At 46.9% G+C, this 27,750-nt stretch overlaps 2 protein-coding genes and 1 non-coding gene across 8 annotated transcripts in view; all 3 read right to left on the bottom strand.

Moving 5' to 3' along the window:
• On the bottom strand, window positions 1-4,515 carry PDCL (phosducin like). Of its 2 annotated transcripts, none has more exons than XM_089534697.1 (4): window positions 4,215-4,515; window positions 2,997-3,176; window positions 2,231-2,412; window positions 1-1,512 (listed from the first exon to the last, which is right to left on the bottom strand). In XM_089534697.1, the coding sequence occupies exons 1-4, from the start codon at window positions 4,285-4,287 to the stop codon at window positions 955-957; spliced, it is 993 nt and encodes a 330-aa protein (XP_089390823.1). In that variant the 5' UTR covers window positions 4,288-4,515; the 3' UTR covers window positions 1-954. The 2 variants fall into 2 exon arrangements, with proteins under 2 accessions (XP_089390823.1, XP_089390822.1); XM_089534696.1 differs by having other exon boundaries at window positions 2,997-3,179.
• Window positions 3,100-27,750, bottom strand: part of RC3H2 (ring finger and CCCH-type domains 2) — a 27,795-nt gene continuing 3,144 nt past the window's right edge. The window contains exons 2-22 of one of the 5 annotated variants that reach the window (XM_089534691.1): window positions 24,949-25,256; window positions 24,466-24,583; window positions 23,152-23,385; window positions 22,436-22,611; window positions 21,833-22,033; window positions 21,407-21,539; window positions 20,853-20,971; window positions 20,491-20,603; window positions 19,685-19,987; window positions 19,147-19,382; window positions 18,547-18,974; window positions 18,076-18,249; window positions 17,522-17,677; window positions 17,188-17,401; window positions 16,840-16,924; window positions 16,524-16,605; window positions 15,948-16,082; window positions 15,477-15,584; window positions 14,843-14,985; window positions 14,029-14,233; window positions 3,100-3,179 (exon numbers count right to left, since the gene is read on the bottom strand). In XM_089534691.1, coding sequence (XP_089390817.1) covers window positions 14,032-14,233; window positions 14,843-14,985; window positions 15,477-15,584; window positions 15,948-16,082; window positions 16,524-16,605; window positions 16,840-16,924; window positions 17,188-17,401; window positions 17,522-17,677; window positions 18,076-18,249; window positions 18,547-18,974; window positions 19,147-19,382; window positions 19,685-19,987; window positions 20,491-20,603; window positions 20,853-20,971; window positions 21,407-21,539; window positions 21,833-22,033; window positions 22,436-22,611; window positions 23,152-23,385; window positions 24,466-24,583; window positions 24,949-25,179 — 3,591 coding nt within the window. In that variant the 5' untranslated portion in view covers window positions 25,180-25,256 and the 3' untranslated portion in view covers window positions 3,100-3,179; window positions 14,029-14,031. The other 4 variants (XM_089534690.1, XM_089534693.1, XM_089534692.1 and 1 more) reach the window with 4 other exon arrangements.
• On the bottom strand, window positions 21,676-21,789 carry LOC149307944 (small nucleolar RNA SNORD90). The gene has a single exon (XR_016282261.1). It is a non-coding gene; the product is annotated as a small nucleolar RNA SNORD90 (small nucleolar RNA).

The following is a 27,750-nucleotide window of genomic DNA, read 5'->3' on the forward strand; positions in this document are numbered from 1 at the left end:
TTGATGTATGATGTTTTATTGCATTAATTTACGAAAATGTTAGGAATCACTTTCACACACAGTAGAAGAGTTTAGCAAATTGATTTGCGCAGGAAGAACTGGGCAGTGGAGAGACTGAGGGACAGAAATACAAAAAAGAACAACCAAATAAGCCCAGATAGCGAGGACATTTTACACACCTGTATAAAGAGAGAAACCATTGCTAGGAATGGCCAGGATTCAAGAGCCTTAACAAGTACTTGGATTGAACTACTGCTTGCAACCATTGCTACTGCAATTATTTTCATTAATTAAAGGGCATTTGGAGCCTTTGCCCATCACTGGGTATCTTGGGGCTCACAAGTACCCCACCATTTCTGTTCCTGAGTGATGTCAATGCCTATCTCCTGGCCAAAATGTCCACTCAGGATTCTATGCACGCACAACATGGCAGCTGTGACATTCGGAATGGCAGCGAAGAGCTTGGCTTGAGAAAGGACACCCTGAAAGCTTGCTGGAAAGGTACAAAGAATATGGCTGCAGCTGCCCAGGTGGGAACGAGAAAATGGTCCTCTACAAACTAGCAAAGAACAGAATACACACTTTGAGGCTGTTATTCTGGGCACATAGCCCAGCTCAAGAACCAGAGCTTGGAAAAGTTCCTTTTGGGGTTGATTTTTGGACTAGGGTGTCTTTCACACAACACATTTACAGCACTTTTGATACCCTTCTAACTACTTTGGCTCCATCTCATGGGATCCTGGGATATGTAGTCTGCAGTCCTGCACCAGAGAGATCTAATGCCTTGTGTCTACAAATCCCAGTATGCCACTGGATGCAGTCAAAAGTGGTATCAACTGTGTGGCATGAAAGACGTCTACACCTTCCAGGACTGGGACTTCATAATTCTCAAAAACGAACTTTCCCAAGCTCTGCTCCAGTACATCCCCCTCAATGCACACTTCTTTGCCTGTCTCAGTCTATCTCCAAGTCGCTGTCTTCTTCGCTGTAGCAAGCAGGGGCGGCAGGGCAAATGGAGGTGAGGAGCACCATGTCCTTCTCCGGTAGCAGCCCACACTCCTGCAGGAAGGCCTCCAAGTCCCCTGCGAAGAAGTCCTCGCCCAGCTGGTCGGTGATGCGGACAAAGTTGCCCACCAGCTCCCCGCCCTTGTAGACCAGCAGGGCCGGCAGGGCGCTGGTGGCGAAGCGGGTGCTGGTGCCGATCAGGGAGCTCCGGACGCGGCAGAACTTGACCATGGGGTACTCGGCGGCCAGGCAGATCATGCAGCCGTCCAGGGCTTCGGAGCCGGGGACCTCATCCTCATAGATGTGGATCATGACCAGGGTATTCTTGGGGCCCTTGTCCACGGCGTCCAGGAAGGCCTCCCCGCTCTGGATCTCAAAGACCTGCTTGAACTGCTGGCCGCTGTGCAGCTGCTGGCGCATCTCCTCCATCCGCTGCTGGCGGTACTGCTGCAGGAACGCCTCATCGTCTGCGCTCTCATGCAGCATGCTGTACTCCTGCAGCGTCAGCTGGGGAGGGAAGAAAGCGGGATGCGCGTTTTGTCAGGCAGAATATCAAAAGGGAAATATGCCTACTTTGTGCCCAGCTGCCACCATTCACAGAGGCTGAAGCACTCTGATGGCTACCAGTTAGGACGGCTAGCTATCACTTCCCTTATCAGAGGCAGCAGAAGCCTCTGAACCACAGGTGCATGGGATAGGAGGGCACACAGGAGAGGGCATTCTTGATGGCTGCTCCCAGGCTTTACAACTCCCTTCTGTGGCTCCCTCCATTGATAAATGAAAACTTTGCTGTTCTGGACAGCTTTTAGGAACTGGAATGCAAGGGACAAGGAATAGTTTTACTGACTTGGACCTTTTGTCTTCGATGGGCTTATTTTAATAGGTTTTAATTTAATGGAAAAGCCAGCATGGCATAGTGTTTGAGCATTGGCCTTGATGCCTCATGAGAAGACTTCACTACAAAAGATTATAATGCTCAGCAAAGTGGAAGGCAGTAGGAACAGAGGAAGCCCACGCTGGAGATAGGAAGCCATGGCTGCCCTGACTTAAGCCATGGCTGCCCTGACTTTGCAAGACCTGAGCACAGCAGCTGAGGACTTGGAGGACTCTCATTCGTAGGGTGGCCATAAGCCAATGCCAACTTGATGGCAATTAAGAGCAAGAATAATCCTTCGGGGAGGGCATTGAGGCAGCTGAGTAACAGGAGATCTCCCAGGACAGTTACCTTGCTATTCAGCTTCTCCCGAAGCTCCTTCTCCTTCCGCTTGTCCTCCTCTTCATCCAGGTGAGACCGGCAGGTCATGGAGAGCTTCTTGATCAGCCGCTCCATCTCCCGACACTGTTCTTCCCGCTGTTCTGTCTCCAGCTGTTTGAATCTCCTCCAGTCATTGATCACACCCTTTGGGCCTGGACACAAGAGAGCAGGGAAGAAGGAATAAAATAAGCAACAGAAAAGGCTGCCTTTGCAACTGTGTCCAGAGGAGGGCACCCAAAATGGGGAAGGGCCTGGAAACCATGAAGCCCTATGAGAAAAGACTTAGGGAGCTGGGCACGTTTAGTCTGGAGAAGAGACAATTAAGAGGTGATATGACAGCCTTGTTTAAGTATTTGAAGGGATGGCACTGTGAGGATAGAGCAAACTTGTTTTCTGCTGCTCCAGAGAATAGGACAGGGAGCAATGGATGCAAATGGAAAAGAGAAGATGAGGTAGATGCCTTGTAAAGACCCTCTTTGGAGGTTTTTAAACAGGGTCTGGATGGCCATCTGTTGAGATGCTTTGACTGTGAGTTCCTGCATGGAAGAATGGGGTTGGACTGGATGGCCCTTGGAGTCTCTTCCAACTCTTATGATTCTATGAAAACACTCTTCTCTACTAACACATAAATTACGACTTCCTGAACTTCCCTCTAGACCTATCTCTTGCGTTAGAGATTTTCCCTTTTACATTAACACACATCTCCCCTTGCTTACTTGCAAGGGGCACCACACACCTGTGTTGACTGCACTGCCGTCGCTGCTGAGCATCATCTCTGTTGGCTCGGTGGGATCACGGAGGGAGTGGGGCTCCTCGTCCTTGTCCTCCTTCTCACTGTCCTCATCCTCACTGCTGCTGTAGTAGTACTGGAGCTTCTCTCCCAGGAGCTTGTCATCCAGGGTCGTCATGGCCGAGGCTGCTGCAACGGGAACGGAGAATGCAAATGGGAACTGAATCCAAACACTCTGCCCTTGCTCAGGGGCTACTCTGGAATGGAGGCACGGCTGGGGGCTAAGAAGAGAATCTGAGGGATTCTGTATATGTAAATTCAATTTTATTTGTAGCCCACCTTTCTCCCAAAACTGAGACTCAAGGCATCTGACAAAAATTGAAGCAAGCCAAGATTAAAAACCCATATATAAAGACATTAAGCAAAAAACCATACAAAGTTATAGTTAAAATGCAACTAAACTAGGCATAGAATTATAACCGTTTGAAACCAATCTATGCCTGGAAACCTGTCAGTTACTCCCAACTAGAACAGACCCACTGAGCAGTCGACATATTGGCAAATTCAGTGATTCAATGGCTCTATTTGAATCAGGAATAACAATAGAATTTGTTGTTGTTGTTGTTGTGTGCCTTCAAGGGGTTCCCTGGTTCCTTTTTAAGAAAAAAGCTGACTTTTTTGGGGGGGGAATGCCATATTAATTGACCCCATCCCACCCCTTTACAGACTGAAAATAATGTTACTTTAGAAACCTAAAATTCATGAGATATAACTTTGGCACAAAACGATGAAGCTTCATCTTTATTTCCAGTGTGAGGAGCAGGCAAAACCCGCCTCCGACAAGAAGAGAACAAAACGCGAACGTTAGTAAAACCAAGGAACTTATTATCCTCTCTGCCAGTTCTCCAAACATGACACAAACACCCGTTTCCATCAGAAGAACTCAGAAAAGGAAAGTAAGACCAGGAATTAGAAGCCATGCGATGCTGTGCACTGTTTTACGCAACAGATTCCCTCCCAGAGATTTTAGAAATGATTTGGCGGAAGCAAATATATAAACGCTTTGTTCTTAATCGTTCCGTCCGTCGTTTTGAAACGGAAGCATTCCACAATCTGTTTTGTTCAACTCTTCTGGGAGGAAAAGGGCTTTGGGGAAAAGGGGGAAAGGTGTTTCTCTCTCCCTTGGCCTTTCATATCTCTACCAGAGCTCCAGACCTGTCCTACCTTCAAAGGGATGGAAATGGAGGATGAAAGGAAATATTTGATGCCTGACAGTCCCTTCTGACGCTGCGATCATCAGTGCTGGCCCTCTCTTACACAAATGTGCCACCTCCGCATTTTGCCACCCCAGCCTCAGTCTCCAAAGCCCTGTGCTTCTGGCCAGAGTCTTTGGTCCAGCGGCAGCCCAGTTGCCCACCCTCCCTGGCACTTTCTCCCGATGAGCCCCACAAGGGCTTAGGAGTCCCTGCAAACCGTTCTTGCCTCCAAAGCAACTGTCCCACAGATGCTGGGGATCAACACAACAGAGGCCTCATGCAACGGGGCAGCATTAACACTGACCCGTAATCCTCCATTAGAACTGCTCCCTGCCTTGTAGATCTGCAGGCGGCTGCTTTGGAAGGCAGCTGGGAGATAAATCGCTCCTGGATTTGTTAGTTGAATGTGTGTGTGTGTGTGTGTGTGTGTGTGTGTTAAAATGAGCCGCCCAGAACTGGACGCAGTCTTATTTTTGTTTCTTTAGTGTAGTCCGTAGAGAGACCTTGCAGGACCATTGAGCCTCACTGAAAGAAAGAAACCGGCAGCATGAGCTTTCCTAGGCTTCAGTCTACTTCCTCAGATGCTTTTGGTGGAGTGGAAGCCTTGGCACACAAAGGACTGACATTCTCAGACGCCCATATAGGCCTGTCCCCGGCTTCCACCTTAAAGTAAATACGTAGAAAATGCGCAGAGGGCTGAGCTGTGTGGGTTTTGCCCTTTTAAAACTGTTTTAAACCTTCTGCCTGGTTTGCCAGAGCATTAGGGAAGGGAGGCTCTAAGCCTCTCTGGCAAACCAGGCTCTGTCAGAGTCTGATCATGATGATAAACACTGCGGGGATTAGAGACTGTGGGCAGATGGTCCGGAGGAAGGGCAGAGAGAGAGAGAGAGAGAGAGAGAGAGAGAGCCAGGCAGGAGTACTCCGACTGGGAGGGAAAGAAGGGGAGCCTTCCTTGTTGTTGTTGTTGTCGACTCCATCTAGACCCCGAAGGCAAAGCTCTGCCTGTGTCTTCCTTGGCAAGAGTTGCTGCTTCCTCATGGCCTTCCCCTGAAGAGGCTGAGAGAGTGTGACCCACACAAGGAGAAGGGAAGCCATCCTCCAATGCCCAAACCACTAGGCCAGCCTGCCCTCACTCAAAGTGTGTCACTGGGCCCCCAAACCCTTCCCTCTCACCCAGGACCCCTCAGTCCTACCCCATTATCTAGAACCCTCAAATCCATCCAGGACCCCCACATCCACCCCATCATGAAAGACACCCACCATAAAGGACCCCAAACCCTTCCTCCTCCACCTGGGACTCCCCCAATTCTTTCCCCTCCACATCTTCCCCCTCATCCAGGAGCCCCAAATCCTTCCCCACCACAAGGACCCCAAACCCTTCCCTCTCATGCAGGATCCCCCAAATCCTCGCCCCTGCCTGCCTCCCTTCCTGGGCCACTGGCCTTCCCTTGCCCCCCAGAGACCCCTGGGCCCCTTCCTTCCCCTCCTGGACTCACCTTCTTCTCTAGTCCTCTTCTGCAGAAGGCGGAAGCGCAAAGGATGCCGGGAGGAGGGGGCGGGGCCAGGGGGAGGAGGAGGAGGAGCCGCACGGGACCTAGAGATAGGAAAACTCTAGAGGATCATCAAATTCCGGCTCCCTGTTGAAATTAAGGGGGAGAAAGAACTGACTTGTCCTCCATTCGGCCATGGCTCCGTCCTACAAAACCCTTGGCTGAAAGGATTTAAATGAGTATTGATTTGTAAAAGGCACCCCTCCTATTCATTTGGGAACCTGAAGTCACTATGATATGGGGGGATTCCCATCATCCTCACAAGGCACAGCATGTGGGGGGTGGTTCTGGAAGACACTTCCCATCATCCCCAGACCATGCAGAGGTTGGGGGAGGTCTCCCTGCAGCCTGTCTGCGCCCTTGGCCCCCTCAAGCCCCTCTCTGGAAATTCCCAGAATGCTCGAGCCCTCCTCCAGGGCCAAGGGCATGTGGGCTGTTGGGGGTGATGGGAGTTGTAGTCCCAAACTCAGTCGCTGCACTCACTGAGGGCGCCACCCCTTTCGCTGCATGGCTCTCGGGCGCCCTCCTGTGGCCAGCATTGGGAGCTGTGCTTGAATGCAGCCACCGGAGGGCGCCCGAGAGCCAGGAATCATGAGTCCCTCGGAGCCTAGTCCCGACTCCGTTGCGATGCAGCCATGGCTCCAATGGTCTCTAGCCTTGGCAAGCGTTTCTATAGAGAGAGAGAAACGCTTGGCTTGCCAAGGATAGAGACCATTGGAGCCATGGCTGCACATACATAATATTGCACACACAGTTATGTATACAGATATATAACATACAGTTTCATATATATCAGTGATGGCGAACCTATGGCACGCATGCCAGAGGTGACATTCAGAGCCCTCTCTGTGGGCACATGTGCCATTGCCCCAGCACAGAGTTTGCCAGAGTTTGTTACTAGAAAGCCAGAGGGACATGGCACTTTGCAATAAATAAGTGGGTTTTGGGTTGCAGTTTGGGCACTGGGTCTCTAAAAGGTTCACCATCACTGATATATATATACTCATACACATATATAATTATATATACAAAGTTATAATTTTATATGTGTGTGTGTGTATTTATATAGACACATACATAATATTACACACAGTTATGTATGCATATTTATAATTGTATATAAATACACACACATATGCATATATAATATATATATGTGTGTGTGTGTGTATAAACATATACACACACACATAAATAATATTACACATATGGTTTATATATATATATATATATATATATATATATATACACACACACACACACAGACAGACACACACATATAATATGCAGTTTTTAATATATATACACACATATACATTATATATATATATATATATATATATATATATATATATTTGTATTTGTAATAGGTGCTGCTGCAGAGTGGGCCTTTCAGGGGAGCCCTCGGAGGGGAGGGATCTGTCCCTCTGGATCAATCTCCCAATTTTTCTCTCTGGATTGATCTAGAGGCTGCAGTGCCTTGAGTAGCCACAAGAGGGCGCCATTGCATCAGGAATGTTCTTTATTAGCCACATCTTAATAAAACCGAAGTCTATGGGGACTCATGTGATTTTCCCATTGGCTCCCCATTCCTGAGGGGCGTGGCCTCCATCCCTTGACCTGGACCTTCCTCCGCTCCCATTGGCTGCCTATTCCCGAGGGGCGTGGCCTCCTCTGCACATGGAGCATCCTCATAATTATTATTTATTATTATTATCATTATTATTAATGGTATTTATACCCCGGCTTCAGCCCTAAAGACTATCAGAGTGGCTTGCAATTATTATGTTCAATTAGACGGTTCTCTGCCCTTATGCTTACAATCTAAAAGTATAGTCATTTTAAAGGTAAAGGTGGTTTATTGTTATTATTATTGTTATTATTCGGGAAACGTTCAAGAGCAAGGCTCGCCAAAACTGTTGGACCTCTGCCTCTGGGTTCCCAGGAGAAAGAAGAAGAAGAAGCCGTGGCCAGTGGGCTTTCCAGGAGGCTCCCAGAAGGTCCATGGCTTCAGAAAGCGGCTTTTTCCCAGTGTCCCTCTCTCGATCTTCCATTGAGGCCAATGCTGCTAGAAAGCCTTACAGCTGGATGGAGGAGGAGGAGGAAAAGGGGCCCTTGGCTTTGCCAAGCGAGGGATGCCTCTACACTTGGCACTTCCGTGTGTGTGTGTGTGTGTGTGTATCAGGGGTTGGAGGACACTTCCCATCATTCTCACAAGGCACAGCATGTGGGGAGGTCTTGGAGGACACTTCCCATCATCCCCAGAACATGCAGAGGTTGGAGGAAGGTCTCCCTGCAGCCTGTCTGCACCCTTGGCCCCCTCCAGCCCCTTTCTGGAAATTCCCAGAATCCTTGGGCCCTCCAGGGCCATGGGCATGTAGACTAGTTGGGGGTGATGGGAATTGTAATCTGAGGACTCTTGCTGGCTTGTGTGTGTGTGTGTGTATATATAACACAACCGCGAAGTCATAAAACATGCCCACTCTGCCTCTGCTCTGCTCAGCCTCCTTCCCTTCTCTTCCCTTCCTTTCCCCTCGTCAGGAAGAAGGGGATGAAGAAGAACAAAGGAAGACTGCGTTCTGCGGAGGGAGACTTGCCCCCCTCTCTCTCTGTCCCTCTCTTTCCCTGCTGCACCTTCTTCAGAGGAGCCTGGCCAGCGAGTGACGGACAGACGGACGGAGAGGGGCTCCAGATGACCGGCTCCTGGGACGTTTCTTGGAAACCAGGTGGGGACATTCCCTGAACCCCAAAACCATGCAAGTCCCAGGTAAAAGGGGGACATGGCAACCCTACTTTCAAATCAGGACCGTCGAAGGCCATGAGCAAACTCCCTTCCTCTCACTATTCCAAAAGAGACTGTCTCTCGCACTCGCCACCCAACTGCGCTTAAAGAGGAAAGCAAAACAAAGTTTAGGTGGACAATGTTTTTTTTTATTTGATGGCATGCAAATACATGTCAAGTACTGCAAACTTCTTTTTGTTAAGTTTTCCTATTAATTCTCTCTCAAACACCGAATAGAACAAACAAACCACAATTTGCTAAAGTCTGTGACCAGCCCAAAAGCTAACAAATCACCTCTTTTCCACTTCAGTGCTACGGCAAACACACGCACAACACACGCAAATAACCCACTCGGCTATTCAGGCTAAATCACAAAGCGTCCAACCGTCCCACCCCCAAAAATACAGACCGTACGGTCCAAAGCTTTCCCAGTTAAAATCCTATTCCTAGAACACAAAAGGGAAATAAAAAAGAACATTGCAATTTGGAACTTGTTTAAAAAACAGGACTAAACGGAATAGAATTGGTTCCCCCGCCCCACAAATATATCCCCCCCTTTGATTTTACAGATTCGTTCTTTTAAATTATATATATATATATATATTTTAAATAGACGCTTGAGAATGCACCATTAAAAATGAGCATTAAATCCATCGTAGCGATGGTGTCTGCTTTATTATACATGATGGGTGTACACCATCGTTTTATCTCAATTTACATTTCAATCGAACAATAGATTTGCAAAGAAAATGTCTAATACAGACGTAAAAATATTCACACTTTGAGCTTCACAACCGGTTGTACAATTGACAAACAGGCCTCTTTTCCCAAACTTTCCTAGGCTAAGCAAGGTTAGAAAAACGTTAAAATCAACTCAACCAGAAAAAAAACCCAAACAAACCCATGGTGTTTTTTTCCTTTTTAAACTTCCAGGGAAAAGAATATATGCGGAATATAAGTATAAATGCAGACAGCAGATACTGCAAGCTTAAACCACAATACTCCAGAGTGGCTGCACAGTGGGTGGGTGCGCAGTACAAGGAAAAGCCACGCATGTTGTATCACAACTACAGTATAAGGCATTTCGTCCGCCCCGAGAAAAGGAAAACGCATGCATTCCCATGCCTCGGACTAAAGGACGGAGGGACTCCGCTGCCTAAGCGGGTCGAGGGATCTCTGTGCCCACGGACGCTGCTCTCTTCTCTGGTGTCCCTAAACCCAGCCAGAAACCATTCCAAAATTAGGTCAAGTATATAAAGTGTCAATTTGAAAAGCTCCACAAAAAAGCGTGTGTCTTTCCGTGCCGATTTTAACAAAATGTGGCTTTTTCTCTGAATGGGTGAGTGGGACGTCCAGCAGTTTCGCCTTGTCCCACCTCAAGCCCTTCCCGTATCGTGGGGATTTGACAAGTCCTTTGTGTACTTACTACTTTGCCCGCAAAGTACTGTACTACAACTTCTCCTCCCTTAGGGAAAGGCTTGGGTTAGCTGGGTTAGTTTGAGTGGGGGAAAAGTAACCCAACCCTCCACCGCCATCACCACGTCACGCTATGCCACGCCGGCCTCTTTATCGCCGTCTTTGAATTGCAAGTCCACGCTCTACAGACAAAGGGGCTTCAAAGTTAAGCCCACGTCACACGAAAGCGGGTGGCTTTCCATTGATTTCTACAGGGGTGGGTAACAGGTTCTTCGGATTCAAACTCTGCAAAGCAGAACAGAGTAGTAAACATCGGGGGGAAGTTATCAGCCCACAAAACAGGGCCACAAAACAGACAGAGACTTCTGCTCCTCGCCCTTGCGCTGCCAAAAACCCCGTCCATTCTGAACTGCAGCACCTGTGCAATTTCCCTTTTCTTTCCAAATTGGAAGGAGGTTACGTTCCAGCTACTGCGCAATTGCCATGCACACTTTATACTCAACAACAGTTTTCTGTGCTTCATGGCAGAATCACAGTCAGCTGCCCTTCCTATTGAGGGAGACCCACACCGAAGGAAACTTCTGCCCTGGCTGCAATGGCGAGGGTCAAGGGTGTTAGTTGGGATTGGCACAGCCGATGGAAAACGCAGACTATCTGCAAGAACGGCATGCTGGGCAAACCCACAACAGCACAGGCCCCACAACATTGATGTACACACCTTCCACACAGGCCACAGCCATGTTCCTTCATTTGTGGGTTTGCTACAGATAGCTTTGAGCAAAGGTGGCACCTACCACTCCTGTCACCTTGCAAACCTCACTATGAGGCACTGAGTCAAAAGAAAATGGAGGGAAGAGTCCACGTTTCCAAGACATTTAACTTGATGTGGCAGCCTTCCTTTTAAGTGGGTTTGCCTGGAATGCAGGATTTTAAAAAGAACAAATGCCACCTCCTTAGGGCTACGGACAAGAAGGGACCTCTTCTTCCCCTTCGTACCAAAGCCTGTTTCCTCTCATTTTTTTTTTTTGGCTAACTTGATTTCCTAAAGGCAGAGCCCTAAAACAGGCTACTGAACGGCTCTGGTCCAGCACCAATATCCCTAGAAACTGTATGTCCCGCAGCCAGACACAGCAGCAAAATAGCTTGCGCTGCCATGTATCCAGCATCGAGCCAGAAGAGGCCGCCATTTTGTGGCAAGATCATGATGGTTGGTGGCTAAAGCTCAGAGAGAAAGATGGCACATGGTTTAAAGTTCAGCTGGTTGCTCTCGCAGAGCCAAGCAGAACTCTGCAACGGACCCATCGTCCCCATGAAGTCTCGCGGCCCTTTGTGGTGAAGCGACTGCACAACAGCGGCTCTCCCCTGCCACCGCCAAACAAATGTAAACAAAGCCGGTGAAAGGACAGCAGAAGCAGGTTTCTCAACATGATGCCGCCAGAAAAGCAGGCAAAGATCTGTAAACAATTTATCCCCAGCCCCTTCTTCCTCCAGCAGAACACAACCAAAGTTGTAAAAAGGGCGGAGGATCACATAGTTTTGTTTTCTAAAAACGTAGATGTTAAAAAAGGTAAAACGCACAAGATTTGTTCAGTTAATATATATTCACCCTCAGATTGTGCTGAAGATGCCCGGCGGCGTTCTTGGTTTAACAGAGGGGCGATTTCCCTGAGGGCAAGAATAAGGACCTCTCAAACCTTTATATGGTTCTATTTTTGTAACAAAATAGTAATTAGGTTTTTTTCTTCCTTTTAAGAAAAAAATTACATCACCTTCAACATGGAAGATCTTATTATTTTGTTTAAATATCCATGTAAGAGAGAGCTTGTTTTGCATATACAGCTATAGTTTATGTTTCGCTATCTGTATCTGAAGTTACACGTACTGCAAAAGAAAAAGAAAAGCAATGTTTGGAAGCATTTCAAATGTCATATATAAACTCCTATATACAGAAGAATTAACTGCCCAGCTAGAGCTGCAAAGTGACATTCCACATTGAAGGTGGAAAGTGGACAGATACTTCAAACGTAGTTTTGATTCCCAGGGGCTTTGTCTTGTCTTGCTGCTAAAGGGAGGCAACAAGAAGCTTCAGAAAGTGCCCACTGGATAGCTAAGAAAAGAGACTTGGCTGCTGTATTACAAATAGCTCTTTACACGTTAACAGTAACTTTAACAGTATTAAATAGGTGGACGACGCTTTTGGGATTCTCCAAAAACCAAGGAGCCCTGGGATTTCTTTTCCAGTTCCTATTTACAACATAATTTCCCCCTCGTGACCTCGCAAGACAGGAGCGTTTTGAAAAACAGAAGGCCTGTGACCCTCGGAGAAAGGCCGCTCCTTCTCCTGGCACCTGCCCCTCCCCTGATCCTGAAACTGGTACGCTGGCACCTCTGTTTTGTCAGGAACATGATCACCTTCGTATTGTGTTTCTGTGTTTTTAAAGCCATTTGCTAGCAGGGTGAGCCCTTGCGTAGAGTACGTACTCCCTGGTGAAAACTGCCATTTGGCTAAAATATTCCAGTACAATTTTCAGAGTAAACAACTTCACAGAAGTTAATCAACAAACATTAAAAATAAAATTAGAGAGAGAAACATAAATGAAAAAGAAACCCCAAAAAGAGTGCCACAGAAGGGGAAAAGGCTGATAAGAAAACCAGTTGAGAAAGCAGAGAGCGTCTTCTTCTGACTCTTCTACTTTCAAAGTTAGCCTGAATTTTTAAAAGCAAGGGAAAGGAAGGAAAAGTATGGCAAAGATGCTCGCTTATAGGGAAAGACGTTCCTACTTTTGCTATATTGTGTGGTGCGTTGTTTTAAACCGCTATCTTCAAGAGGACATATTTGTTCATGGTTCTGTACAAGCTCAGCTAAAGCTATATTATTAAGTAAACGCTCAAGGCCTTGTCATAATTAAATAGTAATAAACCTAAATATTAATATTCTTGGTAATACTATAACCAACACCACATCATTCTGAGGGTCTACAGGACTACTAATCTGTGATGGTTATTAGGATTGTTTCTAAAAGTACAGCAACAGCAATACTGTGTTGTTTTAGTCAGTGCAAACGCGACAGACAGGAAATGCTTTTGCAGGGAAAACTCTGCGGGGCTCCGGTTGCCAAGCAAACTGGGGGAGTCTGCCCCTCGGAAGGAGAGCGGCGTGTCGCCGGAAAGGAACGTAGCGCTTCTGCTTACTACCTGGAGCAATTCAAAACCAAGTATGTAAGTGGAAAGATGCAGGCACTTGGATTTGCAGTCTGTCATTCGTACATAGGCAAATCACTTGATATATGGAAATATCAAGTTCTAAAGTGGAAAAGGGAGGGAGGGAAAACAAACAAAGATGGGGGGAAGATACGAAGAGGCAAAGTGGCATGCCACTGCATATAATGCAGCGGAGCAAAGCTAGAAGAGAAAGAAAATGTTCTTATTATCAACCCTGAATTAGAAGTCTTTTATGTCAAGAAGATCCCCAGCCTCTCTGGCTTCCTCACACGCGCGCACTATTTCATGCAAAGCTTCACAGCTGAAAAACAAGCAACGGCAACCAGATGCAAAGTCCTCCCTCACCAAACAAAGAAAAAGAAACAAGGCAAAACAAGTTACTTTTACTTCCCACGAGTCACATCCCCTGAGGATCTGCTGGCTTCACAATGAGTAACTTGCACATTTTCCTAGCGACGCCTTCGCAAAGCAAGTACGGCTCAGTCGGTGCCCTGGAACTTCATTACACTGATTAAAAAACAACTGTTAATTGTTCGGTAAAACAATGTCCAGATTCCAGATCGCTTGCGGAAAGTGAACACCTGAACCTAGGAAAGATGGCAGTTGCGGTGTTGCTTTTTCCTTCTCTTATCCCAAATGCTAATGTGACAGGGGCTTGATTTATCAAAGAGTCCACAGGAAACAAACAACCTCCATAGTATTTTTTCCCCAAAAAATATACATTATGTAATATATATATTATATATATATGTATGTAAAAAGCAAATATAATTGCTTTCTTAAGCATAGTCACAAGCTTGAACTCAGCACACCTCTCAACTGTGAACCATCTTGCCATGTGCAGCTGGCCTTAGAAAGCCACTTGTCCCTTCCTCCATGATATGGGCCGCCTTGAGGGCCAGGCTGCCCACACTCATGGATGTCGCAATTGGCGTGCTGTTGCTCATGCTGCTCACGGAGCAGGCCGACGGCTGGATGAAGCAAGAAGTCACCGGCAAGACTACTTTCTGCTTCTCCCTGGTTTTTGGGGAAAGGAAAAACAAAAGGTGGCGGGAAGAGGGGGGAATTCTGGTCACGGTTCAAAAATAGGATTGCTGGATCATCAATCATTTCGCAGAGAGTGTCAATACTGCTGGCTGAATCCACAACGTAACTTTCTCAAGTGGACCCCAGTGAAACTGATGGTAACCCTTAGGCTTGCCATGTTTAAGAAAAAACAAGCAACCTAAACATGTGTTTAAAAGCCTAAAGGATACTATGCAACCTCTGGAGTTACATGGAACTCTTCAGCTGACAGATGCTGGCAATCCAACTGGAAATGAATCCTAACGCGACCAGGAGATAGCAATGGTTAGCAGGCATCTCAGCACACTAGGCATGCCCATGTGGGCACAGTGTGAGACAGACGCTGCCAACATTGCGACCTGGAAACAGCTATGGCTCTGCAGTTCTTCAGAAATGAGGAGGGAGTAGACATGGGAATTTCAGCATTTAGCAAGTAATTTTTCAAGGGGCTAAAGGGGGCAGGATGAGACAGAATGGACACAGCCTCCATGATGCCGCTCAGTCTCAGGGCAAGGACAGCATTAAAGTGAGCATATGCTGCCATTTTTGTCTAACACTCACAGAATAGCAAGGTTTTCACCTAAACTGGGTTGCTTTGGCTGCCTGGCTTCCTTCTGTTCCAGCGAGTGGCCATTCTCCAGGGTTGAACCGTTGAAGAGATGTTCATCTCGATCGCCAATCCCAAGCTGCAGGCTGAGAATCTCCTGAAAGAGGGGAAAAGGAGGAACAGAAACGATGACAACTGGAGACACTATTAGGATAAGAGGCCCCATGCCTTTATGTATCAGCTGCTGGGAAACAATAAGCGGAAGGCACAGTTTGGACTCAATGTCCTGCAGATGGGCTTCCCGAACTGGCCAATACTCAAATTCAACCTATATATGTGTTTATAGGGCCAAGTTCACCCAGTGTGTTTGCATGGCTGAGAGGAGATTCAAGCACTGATCTCCCAGTATCCTAGTCAAACACTCAAACTGCTGTAAACATGCTGACCGTCATATTCATAAACGCTATGACAAGTAACAAGAATAAATCTTCTGGCATATTATCCTTCACGTGGCAACTTAATGGCACTGTTATTCAATATGGACATCTACAGGGATGGAAGAAGACCAATCATACCCATAAACCCTCTCTGCTTCCCACACACAAGCCAAGCATTCTGCAAATCAAAGGAATGGTTGCATTTCCCTACTTCAATTTGCTCTCCCTGTCCGTCAGGCTCATCGGCATCAAGCGCTGAAAGTTCCAGTTCAATGTCTCGGTCCGGCTTTGTGTCTGCGCCATCCTCAGGATAGTCCACCTGATGTGCAGGAAAGGAGAAGCCGAGATTCGAACCCTGGTCTCCAGAGTCATAGTCCAATGCTCAAATCACTTCACCATGCTGGCACCTCAAATACCACCCCCCATATCTACACTACCCACTGTATGTGTAGGGGCTTCAACTTGGAAAGCAAATTGATCCCTGGCCCTCATGTATGTGCCCACATTTAAATAAGAAGTACATATTTATTTGTACATATTAATATGTACAGAAATATCAAATTTATATAACATGTACATTTAAATATGTAAACAAATTCTGTAGCAGAAACAGCACAGGCCTTCTATATCACCTCCTCCGGCATAAAAAAAGCCAATACATTTATGTCTGTTTTTATTTTACCTCGCTGTTCCTCAGATCAATGTCCTTGCTCAGAAGGTTTAAGGCGAGGTGGCTACCTTCGTTTAAGGAGCTCCACTTCTGCTGCGTGGCTAGTGCATTTGCCTCTCTCTGAAGCAGTAAGGAGTTACTTTTGGCCTGCATCGAAAAGCAGTCCAGAGAGAGAAAGAGAAGCAAAGGGTCAGACGAACCACTGCGCTCAGCAGCATCCTCCGATACATGGAAGATAGAGCAGCACAGAATGGCATTAAAGAAACAAATGTGATGTTCCTTCACTCTGTGTTTCTCAAAGTACCCTAAACCATAGGCAAAGTTTTGCAATCCACAGGGCCTCTCTGGAAATGTCAAGCAAAGCCCTCCCATCATTTCCCCAACTGCTCTCAGAATTCACTCCATGCATGTCAAGTCACATTTCTAGTTGTGTCAGGAGCAATACTGTAACCTGGGTGGAGACACAGGGGGGAAGCAATAGTCTGCACCCTCAACAAAACAGAGCCATTTCATATACTAAACAAACTGGTGTTCTGAAAATCCTCTGCTCCCCAAAGTCCCCAGGCAAAGTTGTCACAACAGCTCTACCTGCTGCAGTTCTATGCTCAGTAGATCTCCAGTACTAGAGTGCTTTCTTGGGGCAGAGACATCTGTAACGATGAACCGATCCCTTTAAAGAGAGGAAGGTTTAATGGGTCACTCCTTGTGAGGTGGAGAGAACACCGCAATGCAACAGCGAGGGGTGCACCCCACCTCCTTGCCCTCCACCCCCTTCCATAAAAAGCCTTATTAAAAGAGACCGGCCCTCAGTAATCTTATGGGGATTACTAACAATCCCACCCACTTCCAGGTATCCCCCTGGCCTTATTGATGAGATCAGGTAGCCAGAACACCACTTGCCTACCGTTCTATGAAAGATGCTGATGAAGTAGACTCTGACGTGTAGGAACTCCATCTTGAATCGACGGTGCTGACGTATGGGATATAATCTGGGATGGGACAACAGAGAAGTTCAACTCCCTGCCTCCCACAGCCCATCTCTATGCAGTTCAAGGCTCAAAGACCAGAGTTTGGGAATGCTGTCTTTGTGGACTACTCCTGGCTGAGGGATTCTGAGATTTGTAGTCCAAAAAGGAAGAGGAGGATCAGCCTTAGCAGCAGAAGCAGCAAGAGCAAGAGTAGCAGCAGTAGCAGCAGCAATAACAATAATATATAATACCCAAGTCTATCAAAACCCAACCCCGGGCCAAACCTGACATGCTGATCGGCTTTGTAGCACTTCCTTGGGAAGCAGTGGCTTGGATCGGGTCTGTCGTGTGGTAACCCGTGCGTGATGACCGGGAGATGGCACCCCATTTGGAGATGATGGGCCCGTCACCAAAAGGAATGATGGGGTCTTCCTCCTTCATCCGCCTCTGGGTTTCAAAGAGATGCACCCGTCGCTTCATGTCACTGCTGTCCAGATCCTATGGTGAGCCAGAGAGAAAAAGGAGAGCTCATACAAAAAGCCTGTATGCCAACTGGGAGAGGGAGACTCATGTGCAAGTCATCAAACAGAACGAATTGATGAAGACTTGATGCCTTACCAAGAGTACCGTGCCTGAGTTGGCAATGACGTCCTTGGGCTCAGACTCAATGGTGTTGATGCAGGAGCTGATGGTGCCACAGGACCAGGGCGAGTAGTGGGAGAGTCGGTCGTCCTCGTATTTGGTGCCACTCAAATCGCCAGAGCTCTCACAGAACTGCAGGAGCAAAAGGCCCAGAGAGATCCTGATCCACCTGTTATCTCCTCTGATCAATCCCCCCTGGACTAACTTCCTAGAGTTAGGGACACAGTGTTCGATAATCTAACAGAAGCTAACCTGCCTCTCAACCTTACCAGGAAGGAATCAGACAAGGGAAACGCCCACCTTTTTCTGATACCCAGGGGCTCTAGAGCAGTGGTTCTCAACCTTCCTAATGCCGTGACCCTTTAATACAGTTCCTCATATTGTGGTGACCCCCAATCATACAATTATTTTTCATCGCTACATGCAAATATGTGTTTTCCAATGGTCTTAGGCGACCCCTGTGAAAGGGTCGTTCGACCCCCAAAGGGGTCCTGACCCACAGGTTGGGAACCACTGCTCTAGAGCCTTACCTCTGTGCCCAGGTCCACACTGAAAAGAGGGGAAGGTGATGGTGGAGACTGCGTAGCTGTTGGAAGGACAGAGGATGACACAAGAGGTGTTTTTTGTGCATGGCACGGAGCCCACTGCTCTGGTTTCCTTCTGAGTGGGTCGTCATAAGCAGGCTTCAGGTGGCTGCAAGGCTCCTGGAAGGAAGGCACCAGAAATGCTTGTTATAAGATTGGATTATAATAAACATATGCAGTACAGCTCATATCAAAAGGCAAACTACATACTTCACATAGGGTTTGTATGTTCAGCTATCAATGCCATGTAGAAGACAGGCAGAGGGCTCAGCCTCCTCTCATCTGGATAGGGCTGATGGGAGCTTCAGTCCAACATCATCTGGGGATGTTGCAATTTGAACCAGTCTGTCTACCTCAGCACTATCTGAGCCCATCGTGGGCTGAACCTCAGTTACAAAAATCCAAAGTAGTGCTTACCCTCGACAAAGCCACTGTCCTTTGCTCTGCTGGCAGCGGGCAAGCCACAGAGTAGTAGCTATCCAGCGAGTTGTATCTTTCCCGCAGAAAGGTCTGGTAGACGGAGGGGTGGACGACATCCATGGGCGGTAAGGAGTTGCTCCTGATGATATCATCCCGCGGGTACATCTGCGGCCGCCAGATACGCCGGCTGTCGTAGACTGGAGCGTACATCCCAGAGGGAACCGGGGGCACTGGCCCATATGGCTGTGGTGGGGGCTGCTGGTACGGAGAGCTCAGCCTGTCCCGAGGGGGAAATGCATTGTAATGGTCACCGTAGGGCACAGAAGCAGGTGGGAGAGGCGACTCCGGGACATTTCCAGACCTCACAAAGCGAGGGAGGCAAGGAGTCACCCCAGCTGGGACCGTTGGTGGCGGTGCATAGTAACCTATGGAATGAGAAACATTGGCAAAACTCAGCAGGTTGTCTGCGGTGTCACACTGTTCTCCACCTGAACTCCACACGCCCAAGAATGACACAGCACAGTTGGCACACAAATTCACCTCTGCTACGAATGCTTTCCCTAAAAAAAACCTTCTCACAGCTGGGATAGTGCTCACCTGCTTGTGCGTAGTGCGGGGCCTCATAGGAGAGATGGGCCCTGGGATCTTGAAAATACTGCAGGTTGTCCGAATGTGGTGGGTAGATAGGCACCCTGGCAGCAAAAGGGCCAGATTTGGGAGAAATGGGGCTCATCTCCGTCCCAACAGGAGGAGGGGGAGGAGGAGGAGGAGGAGGACCTATTGAGGTAGCTGCTGACTGGCTGACTGGAGTCTTCGGAGGCGAACCAATTTTCCTGGAAAAAGAGAAAAAAATTAGTAACTTAGGACCATCCATTTATGGAATAAATCTTGGGCTGAATTTTGACTAAGCAATTCACTGAATCTACCTATGGATAGAACTTCTTATGATAAAAAGAAAATTCACTCTGTCAGCCCAAGCACACATATATCACAGTGTGAAGAAGCATTCCACTCTGCATGAATGTGTATCTGAGGAGGACACTTCTAGTAAAATGGCCCTAGCTCCCTCCTGCAACTCATCTCCGCTGATCTTCTAGAACCAGCAACAGAAGTATTCTCCTGCCGAGGCACATACTTTTCTGGCAGAGGATCTGTTGGAGACCCGGAGATGTTCTGGCCGTTGGTTCCAGCCTTCCCTGCCTTCTCCAGAATCCTTAAGGAAGACGTGTCGGAGCAACGGGGAACAAGCTGGGGCACGCCGCTCTCTAGACTTCCAATGCCGTTGGGGTTTGGCACTAGCTTTCCAGCCATCTCCGGGCTTCCGATAATGGAAATTACATTCCCTGCAGTTGTGGACACGGGGCTTGTGACAGCAGCTTTGCCTAGAAGAGGGAAGGTCCGTACTGTGGCAGTGATCTTCTTGTTCCTAAGCCGATACCTGCAGTTAATGAAAAACAAATGAAGGTTTTATTCCAGAGCAAGTGAATTGGAGAAAATGGTCTGGCATTAAAGCAAAGCTGTAAGAACAGGAGCCATGCCTGCTAGCATCTGAAGATGTCCCAGAGGCAGTCAAATGGAGGGAGGTTTTGGTGCTACCAGACATGGCTGGCAGCCTCCATGCCACTTGGCTGTGACCCCACCACAGGTTTGATTCCCTAAATTTTAAAGGAGCTCTTCAAGGTGCAAAGTGGTTCCCAGCCTCTGGTCCTTCATTTGTTTTGGACTTCAGCTTCCAGAAGCCCCAGCCACATAAGGGGAACTGTAATTCAAAATGCTAACTTTTGTAAACTCTGGTAACACGTCTTTATTCCACCAGGCTAAGCAATGCATGAACTAGAAAAATCTTTTATCCCTAACTGAGACGGTCCCCAGCTGATAAAAGGGAATGCTGTGCACTGAGAATCCGCAGAGATATTTTTCCTCCTCTGGTCTGGTACTTACTTCTCCAGCTCCTCCTGAGAGTGAGCAAAAGTGCAGTTAGTCCCTCGGGGGCAGCCGCCTTGCTGGCGCAGGTCACGGCACATGCTTGTTTTGTATTTGCTGTTTGGTTGAGGCTTTGACAGATAAGAAGGGGAAGGGGAGTCAGTAAAGCTTTTCGTCAGAGCAGTCCAGAATACAGCCCAAAGTGATCCTTATTCTTCAAAATGCAGGGCCCCCAAACTATAAGGATCATTCTGCCTCACCAGAATGTAGTTGCATTCTGCATTCAGGATGTTTGGAGACAGGTTAAGGAAGCCTTTGGTAGTGCAACAAGGAGGCAGAAATGGCAGGGAAGGCCACCACTCACTTCTGATTCCACTCACCTGTGGGGCTTCATGGCCTTTCCTACTATAGTTCTGGATGAAGTCCACCAGGCCATGGACAACCGTCTTCACAGCCACCATGGCATTTTCCAGCTGTTCCCACGTTGGAGATGCAGCATCTGCAAGAGTAGCAAGAAATAACAGAGGAAATAACGAACAAGTGAGAGCTGGTCAGAACATGTTGCATTTCTATGTGTTTTTGTGAAAATGTCCTGAGCAATGGATCGCACAAATTAACAAAGAGAATTTACCAAAATGTTAATTTAAAATGACTGAAAGTGTTTATTCTTGTGATCAACACCATGTTGCGTGGCAATTAAATATAATAATAATAATAGTAATAGATTAAAAGCACATCCAGCTTTCCTGCTGCGTGTACTGATTTTGCAATCTATAAAGCAACCCCAAAAGAGGAATTTGATAGAGTATGAGAGAAACCAAATATTCTTCTCACTTTTTGACAGAAATGAGCATAAAATATATAAGGATGCACATGCACGCCCTCTCTCTCTCTCTCACACACACACACTCACAAATTTTCACAGTTCACATACCTGGATTAGGATCTATGTTGGCCAAAAGCTCCAGATGGGGGCGAAGCCTGTTTAAATTTGCAGGGTCATTTGTACGCTGCAGAACGATTGTCAATTCCTGCACACTTTTGGCAAAGGATTCTGGGGACTGAAGCTAAAGAGAAGAAAGAATGCTTTGCTTCAGACGTATTATATTATCCCTATGATTCATTATTGCTAGGGACAGATGCAGTCTCAGTTTTTTTAAAAGCATCTGATAAATTTTAACTGCAACATGAAAAAGTCTATTGAAATGGGAAAGCATCTTCAGGCAGCATAAACAGGATCAGCGCTGGAAGGCTGCGCCTCTCAGCTCAGAATCTGCCCTATGCAGCTTCATCATCAGACGCCCCGCGCCAGAAAAACAGGAACAAGGAAAAGGCAGATACTTTGGAAGCTGTGGCTCACCTTGTCGATGATGGACTGCATGTGGGACTTGTGGGCTAGATCGCCATAAAGGAGGGAAGACCATTGCTCTGGCGAGATCCGAAGCCCAGCTTCCATGGCAATGTGGACAATCTGAGCATCATGTTCCCTCCTCAGTGCCTCGTAGCTGCGAAATTCCTCTTTCAGTTGCATCAGGGAAGAATCCTCGTCCCTTTTGGTGACCTACGCAATTGAATATGCAAGACATAATTGACCCAGCTGCAGTCCAGTCAAACATCTAACTGACTTGGAGGGTGATGGACTCTCCATCTTTGGGGGTCTTTCTATTTTATGTTAAATGGACAGACACCAAGATTTTTGGAAAAATCTAATTCAGTGGCTTCACTGTAGTAGTTTTTTTTTAAGGAATGGGGAAAAGCCATGGGAGCAATAAAATTCAAACACTCCAAATATTTTTCATGGGTTGGCAGCTCTTCCTAAACAACAGTAAATCTCTTCTAAGGTTCCATAACCAATAGTTTGCGAAAGCCAATGCTGGTAAATGGGAGCTACCAAACGACAGAATGAAAGAAAATGCACTTTCATTTTTTAAAAAAGGAAGGAAAAAGAGCAGAGGTGTCACACCTTGAAGCATGAAGCTCGATAAAGCAGCTGCACCACGTGGCCAATGCTGGTTTTTGATGCCTGAGGGAATCTTGGCTCCAGCCTTTGGACAACAAAAAGCACCAAGACTTTCCGGGAGAGGGCTGATCCATCTTCCAAGGCCAGAAGCACCAGCTTCAAGGCTTCCTCCTGCATAGCTAGGAACCCAAAGGCAGACGTTACAGTCTTGAAAGACCAAGAATACAATGGAGACATTTTTTCCCCTTACTGATAATTTCTTCCTGAACATGTGTGTACTTGCGTGTTTTTTTTCTGATGAAAATCCATCATACCAAAGTAACTACTTTTTCAGAATGTGATCACAAACTATGGATGGGAGGATCTTCACCAGGAAAACAGCATGGGACAAAGGGATTCAAGCAACGGCAGACATCTGTGTGTCGGCCAAGAACCACCATCCCCCTTGGCTTCCCATAGGCCACCCACCTCCAGAGCAAGCCCTAATGCCTCAATTTTCTTTTGTGTCCATCTCAAACTGTGTCACTTCCTGTCACCATTTTGAGAGGGACTTTAGAGGAGATATTTGGGCTTTGGGCATGTCCATACTGAAGCCTGTCTGCCTCTGTGCTCTTTCTTGACATTTGTCAAATCAAGAAAAGATGCTAAGGTAGAGGAGCGGGAATAGTAGCATCTCTCAACAAGTGAGATGATACACATTCTTTCAGCTCAGAGCTTACCTGGCCCAAGGAACTGGCATCCTCGTGCCCGGACAGCAGCCCAGAGGTTGGCAGAGAGCTGCTGAGGGTTCTGGTGCTGCAGGATTAGCTCAGTCACGGTTCGCTCCCCGAGAGAGCGGGCTGCCCGCATGGCCCTGACCCGACCCTCCTCTTCGACCAGCTGACAGTTCACCAGGGTGACCAGCTTCCTTTGCATTGGCCGGCTCAGTGCGCTCTGGTTCAAACTGGCAACACCTTTAAAGTGGGCAAGAGACGAGGAGTGAATGGCAGAGAGGTGTGTTAAACAAGAGAAGGGCTTCAGTATTCAGGGCACAGGGCTGCACAGCATACAAAATATACAGGTCCCAAGAGAAGTAAGCTGACGGGGCTTGGGGCTAGGGTATCTGAAAGACCACTTCCTCCCATAGGAGCATGCCCCAAATTTAAGAGCACCACCGGAGGCCCTGTTATATTTCCCCACTGCATGAGGTTTGGGTGGTGGTTACAGGTGACACGACTGTCTCTTTGGCTGCACCCCAACCTCAGGCTGGCTCCGTCTCTTTGGAGTAAAGACTGTGCTGTTTTGCATCACCTTTCACTCTTAAAACTAGGTGTGTCTGCTCTAGCTTTAACTGTTTGGTTTTAGAACTATTTTAAAAAGAGGACTGTTTTTAATTGCTTTTCAGTTATTTAATTTTTAAAACTGTTCTTTTTTTAATTTATTGTGCATTGACTCACAGAGTCTGATGGCTCAAGAGGTGATAATTAAATGCCACAAATAAATACATTTCATACATTCATAAATTTCATAAATAAGTTTCATTCCACATGGAGGTTTTACGTATCTGAGCATTCCTGATCTGAGTTCCTTTTGACAGCGTTAGGAGGTCGCTTCAGTGGCAGGGCTATATATGGTATCCACTGAAGATCCTGAGTTCAATCCCCTATTATCTCCAGTTTAAAAAGGATCAGATATCAGATGAGACCCTGGAGAGCTGTTGGCAATCAGCCTTTTGATTTCATTTATTGTACTTGAATAGGACCCACTCACCAAAACTCTCAAAGTGCCGTACTTTAAAATACTAAAATAATACAATGGAAGAAGCAGAATATAAAACCATATTAAAACTAGGAAGAGAGACTAAAGCAATTCACATTATAAAACCAAAACCAGTGCACAATACTGTGGCAGACAGACAAAGAGCCTGACCTGGTATAAAGCAGTGTCCTGTGTTCACATCTTATTTAAAGTCTGTCATCTGAACAAGACTATCAAACTTACTGCTGGGTTCTGAAGGAACTTGGACTCCTTGCATTAGTTTACACAGGACTTACCCTTGCCTCCGCTTAGCGGCCTTAAATAAAGCGCCAGATCTTCGACACACTTCTTCGCCACCTCATAGTGTTTGTTCTCTCCTAGATTGCTTAATTTGATGGTCTGGTGATCAGGGACCTACAGAAGTCACAAAAGTAGAGATGACAATTGTGACTTGCATGCACTGTCTACCGATGCGGCAGGAAATTATTCACCATTTCTATACACAGATCCTAACTCTGGAATTATAGACCATACAGTTACCTTTTTAAAATCTACCTCTGTACTGAAAAGTAGCAGTTTGGGATTGAGGCATTTTTGGAAATGAGGTGCATGCACTTGGGGGCCCCAACAACTTCAGCCAGATTCTCCTTTTCTGTGGCTTACACACAGACACAGGTTGCTTTCATCCAGGATTCACTTGCCATTTGTTCATCCTAACTCCCAAGAGGTTTTTCTTTAACCCCTGCATGAGCCACACGGAAGCTTCCTGGCTTCTGTACCTGGGCTCCAACTAACTGGAGAAGTGCAAAGTTGACAGGAAGCACGTCGATGTCGGTGTTGATGGCTGTCTGGTCAAAAGGGCAGGCCTTGCGGTGCAACTTATTCAGGCAGGTCTTGCAGACGGTGTGGGAGCAGCCTAAGCTGATGGGCTTGTGCACGTTCTCGTCAAACTCGTTGTAGCAGATTGGGCAGGACAGGAACTCCGTCCACTGGGCCGCCTGCACAGGCATCGTGGAAGCCGAGCGCCCGCCCGCTCACTCGCTCGGACGGCTAGCAGACCATCTCGACACCGTCCAGGGTTTGGCAGCTGTCAAAGCAAACAGGTGTGGTGTCATTCATTGACCTACAAACATTTACAAACAGCTTACTCCTCAATCGATTAATGCACCAACAGAGTTGATTCTTCGTGATGAGCACTGCCTGGGGGTCTCTGTAAACATTTAACCATCCTTTTCTTTGGTACATCTCCGTTCTAGGCAATCTTTTCTTTCTCCAAGTTTTCCCACAAAGGTTTTCAGTTGGGAAGGGTCAGTGTTGTGAATAAGCCATCCCCTGCCCCCTACTTGAAAGTGTAAGTTGTTTTACTCCTTGTCATGTCCATTTGTTTTAATTAATCATGTTGTATGCTTTTTCTTTTATACTGCCGGTCATATATCATAATAAAGATGAATGTGATTGCATAAAAGGTAGTATTAAGAATAGCGTCCTAAGAACTGTAGCTTAAAGTTAAGTTTCCAGCCCTTACGCTCTCAAAGAAAACCTGAAAGTGTGCCCAATGTTGACTAAATGACATAAGCCCATAGGATTGCTGCATAAGATTTCCAGTGATCTGTGCAAAGCGGGGGGGGGGGGGGGGAATGATTGCCACTTGCATCAAACAGAAAGTAAAACAAATGATTTCTTCATTACATTTATACCCACCCTTCCTCATAGCTGAGTTAGAAAAATGTGCATGATTTATGGGGCTCACATACTTCAGCTTGAGAATGCTGATTTGAATTCCTCTCCGCATGGGGAATAGGTGCACAAATGGCGCAAACACAAAATGGAGAGCTAAACAAACCTGAGCAAAGCTGACACCTGCTCTGTGAAAGGGAGCTATTCCAACATTCGCACATGGTGAGTTCCTGGCTGCCCAAATGACAGCTGCCCGCTAAAATGCGGGAGGAGAAGCTGTCACACCCATGGCTGAAATGCTGCACGGCGAGCAAATGGCTTTTGGGTACCATAAGGAAGGAAACCAGCTGGTCCGCTTCTGGAGAAAGCAAATCTGCTGCCCAGTTAACATACAGGTAACCTCCCCTGAAGAAACTTGCCAAGAAAACCCCACAGTAGGATCGTCTTAGAGTCGCTGTAAGTCAAAAACAACTTGGAGGCACACAGGAGCAACACAAAGCCTCATCAGAAGACTTCTGCTTTCACTATATTCACTAGGGAGGCACCCACAACTCCTCCCTCCCAGTAGTGCAACCTACAGCCCTTCCCAACCCTATCCTACCTATACATTTTTTTTCACCTGAAAAAGGAGAGCTGCCAGTTTTGGGAGTCTCTAAGTCTCCTCCAGGCTCCTTATAGCAGAAGGAGATGAGGAAGTGAGGGAAGGCTTCCCCTTCAATCGATCCATCGCTTTGCGTGAGCAACAAAAGCAGGTTATAAATAAAGAAGGAAAGTGAACAAGTAAATAGAAAAAGAAGAAGCCACCGGTGCCAGAAGGATCTGTGGTTGGCGGTGGCCCCTGAACCCAGCCCCAGAGAGAATATGTTGGATCCCCTAAGAATCAGAGTCCAAGGCTTGGACATGGGTAGGAATGAAAACAGGCAACCAACGGATGTTCTTGTTGGGGGTGAACAAGGAAGACAACCAAGGAAGAAGTCTTAAGAAACTGGGCTCACCTGAGCGCAACCACAGCTCCCAGTTCCATATTTTGGACAGACTTTGGCTGGACGACAATTTGATCAGTCGCAACACGTTGAAATGCTTACAAAGACACTGGTGATTTTAAGGCTTGCTTTTCTGCACACATTTTTAATTCCTGCCATCTGTTTAAATATTCTGTTTGGAACCCTGGTTATCTAACGCCTGGAAGCAACAGAGGAAGCACTTGAGACAAAGTGTTCTTCTCCCCATGCAGAGCTTTTAACATTTGGGAGGTTTGCTCCCGTTTGTTCAAGAGCTAGTATCTGTGGTGGTTCTGTTCATGGAACATTTTGACAACGGAGTCTAGCTTTCCACAGCATAGTACCCTCCAGATGGGTTTAGACTACAACTCCCACTATTACCTGGCCAGCATGGATTTTGTCCCTGCTGGCTGTGGATGATGCAACATATAGTCTAACACGCAATGGCTGGGGGGTTCTGGGAGCTGTAGTCTAGCCCTGTACAAATCCCAAGTTCTCGTGTCAATTTAGGCCATTCGACTGACCATTCTGTGGTTGCCGGTTTAATGTCACCTTCTTAAAACTAGGCATGATCACTTCTGGACAGAAATAGCCTGCCCACTGGTAGCGCACCAGCTAGTTTTAGTTCAGATGATTGCAATGCTTCGTATGCAATGGCTGCGCTTGAAATCATTCTCTCAGTTAACTCCCGTTAGCTCAGGATGCGGAAGCTTGCTTTCTAAGCATGGTTGGTTATGCCAAACAAACCTCACTGGTTCTTAATCTTGGCCCAATTAAACAGGTCAGCTACAAAGGTGTTAAGTTGCTTAGGGCTGGATCCTGGTGACCATTAAGGGACATTATCTATCCCATGATCCTGAACAGGTCTTCGCTGAGTTGTTCTCCTCTACTTCCAGCAATATC

The sequence above is a fragment of the Sceloporus occidentalis genome, unplaced genomic scaffold (assembly GCF_023333645.1).
Source record: "Sceloporus occidentalis isolate IW3139 unplaced genomic scaffold, rSceOcc1.0.p SCAF_8, whole genome shotgun sequence".
In the NCBI taxonomy this organism is placed as follows: Eukaryota; Metazoa; Chordata; class Lepidosauria; order Squamata; family Phrynosomatidae; genus Sceloporus; species Sceloporus occidentalis.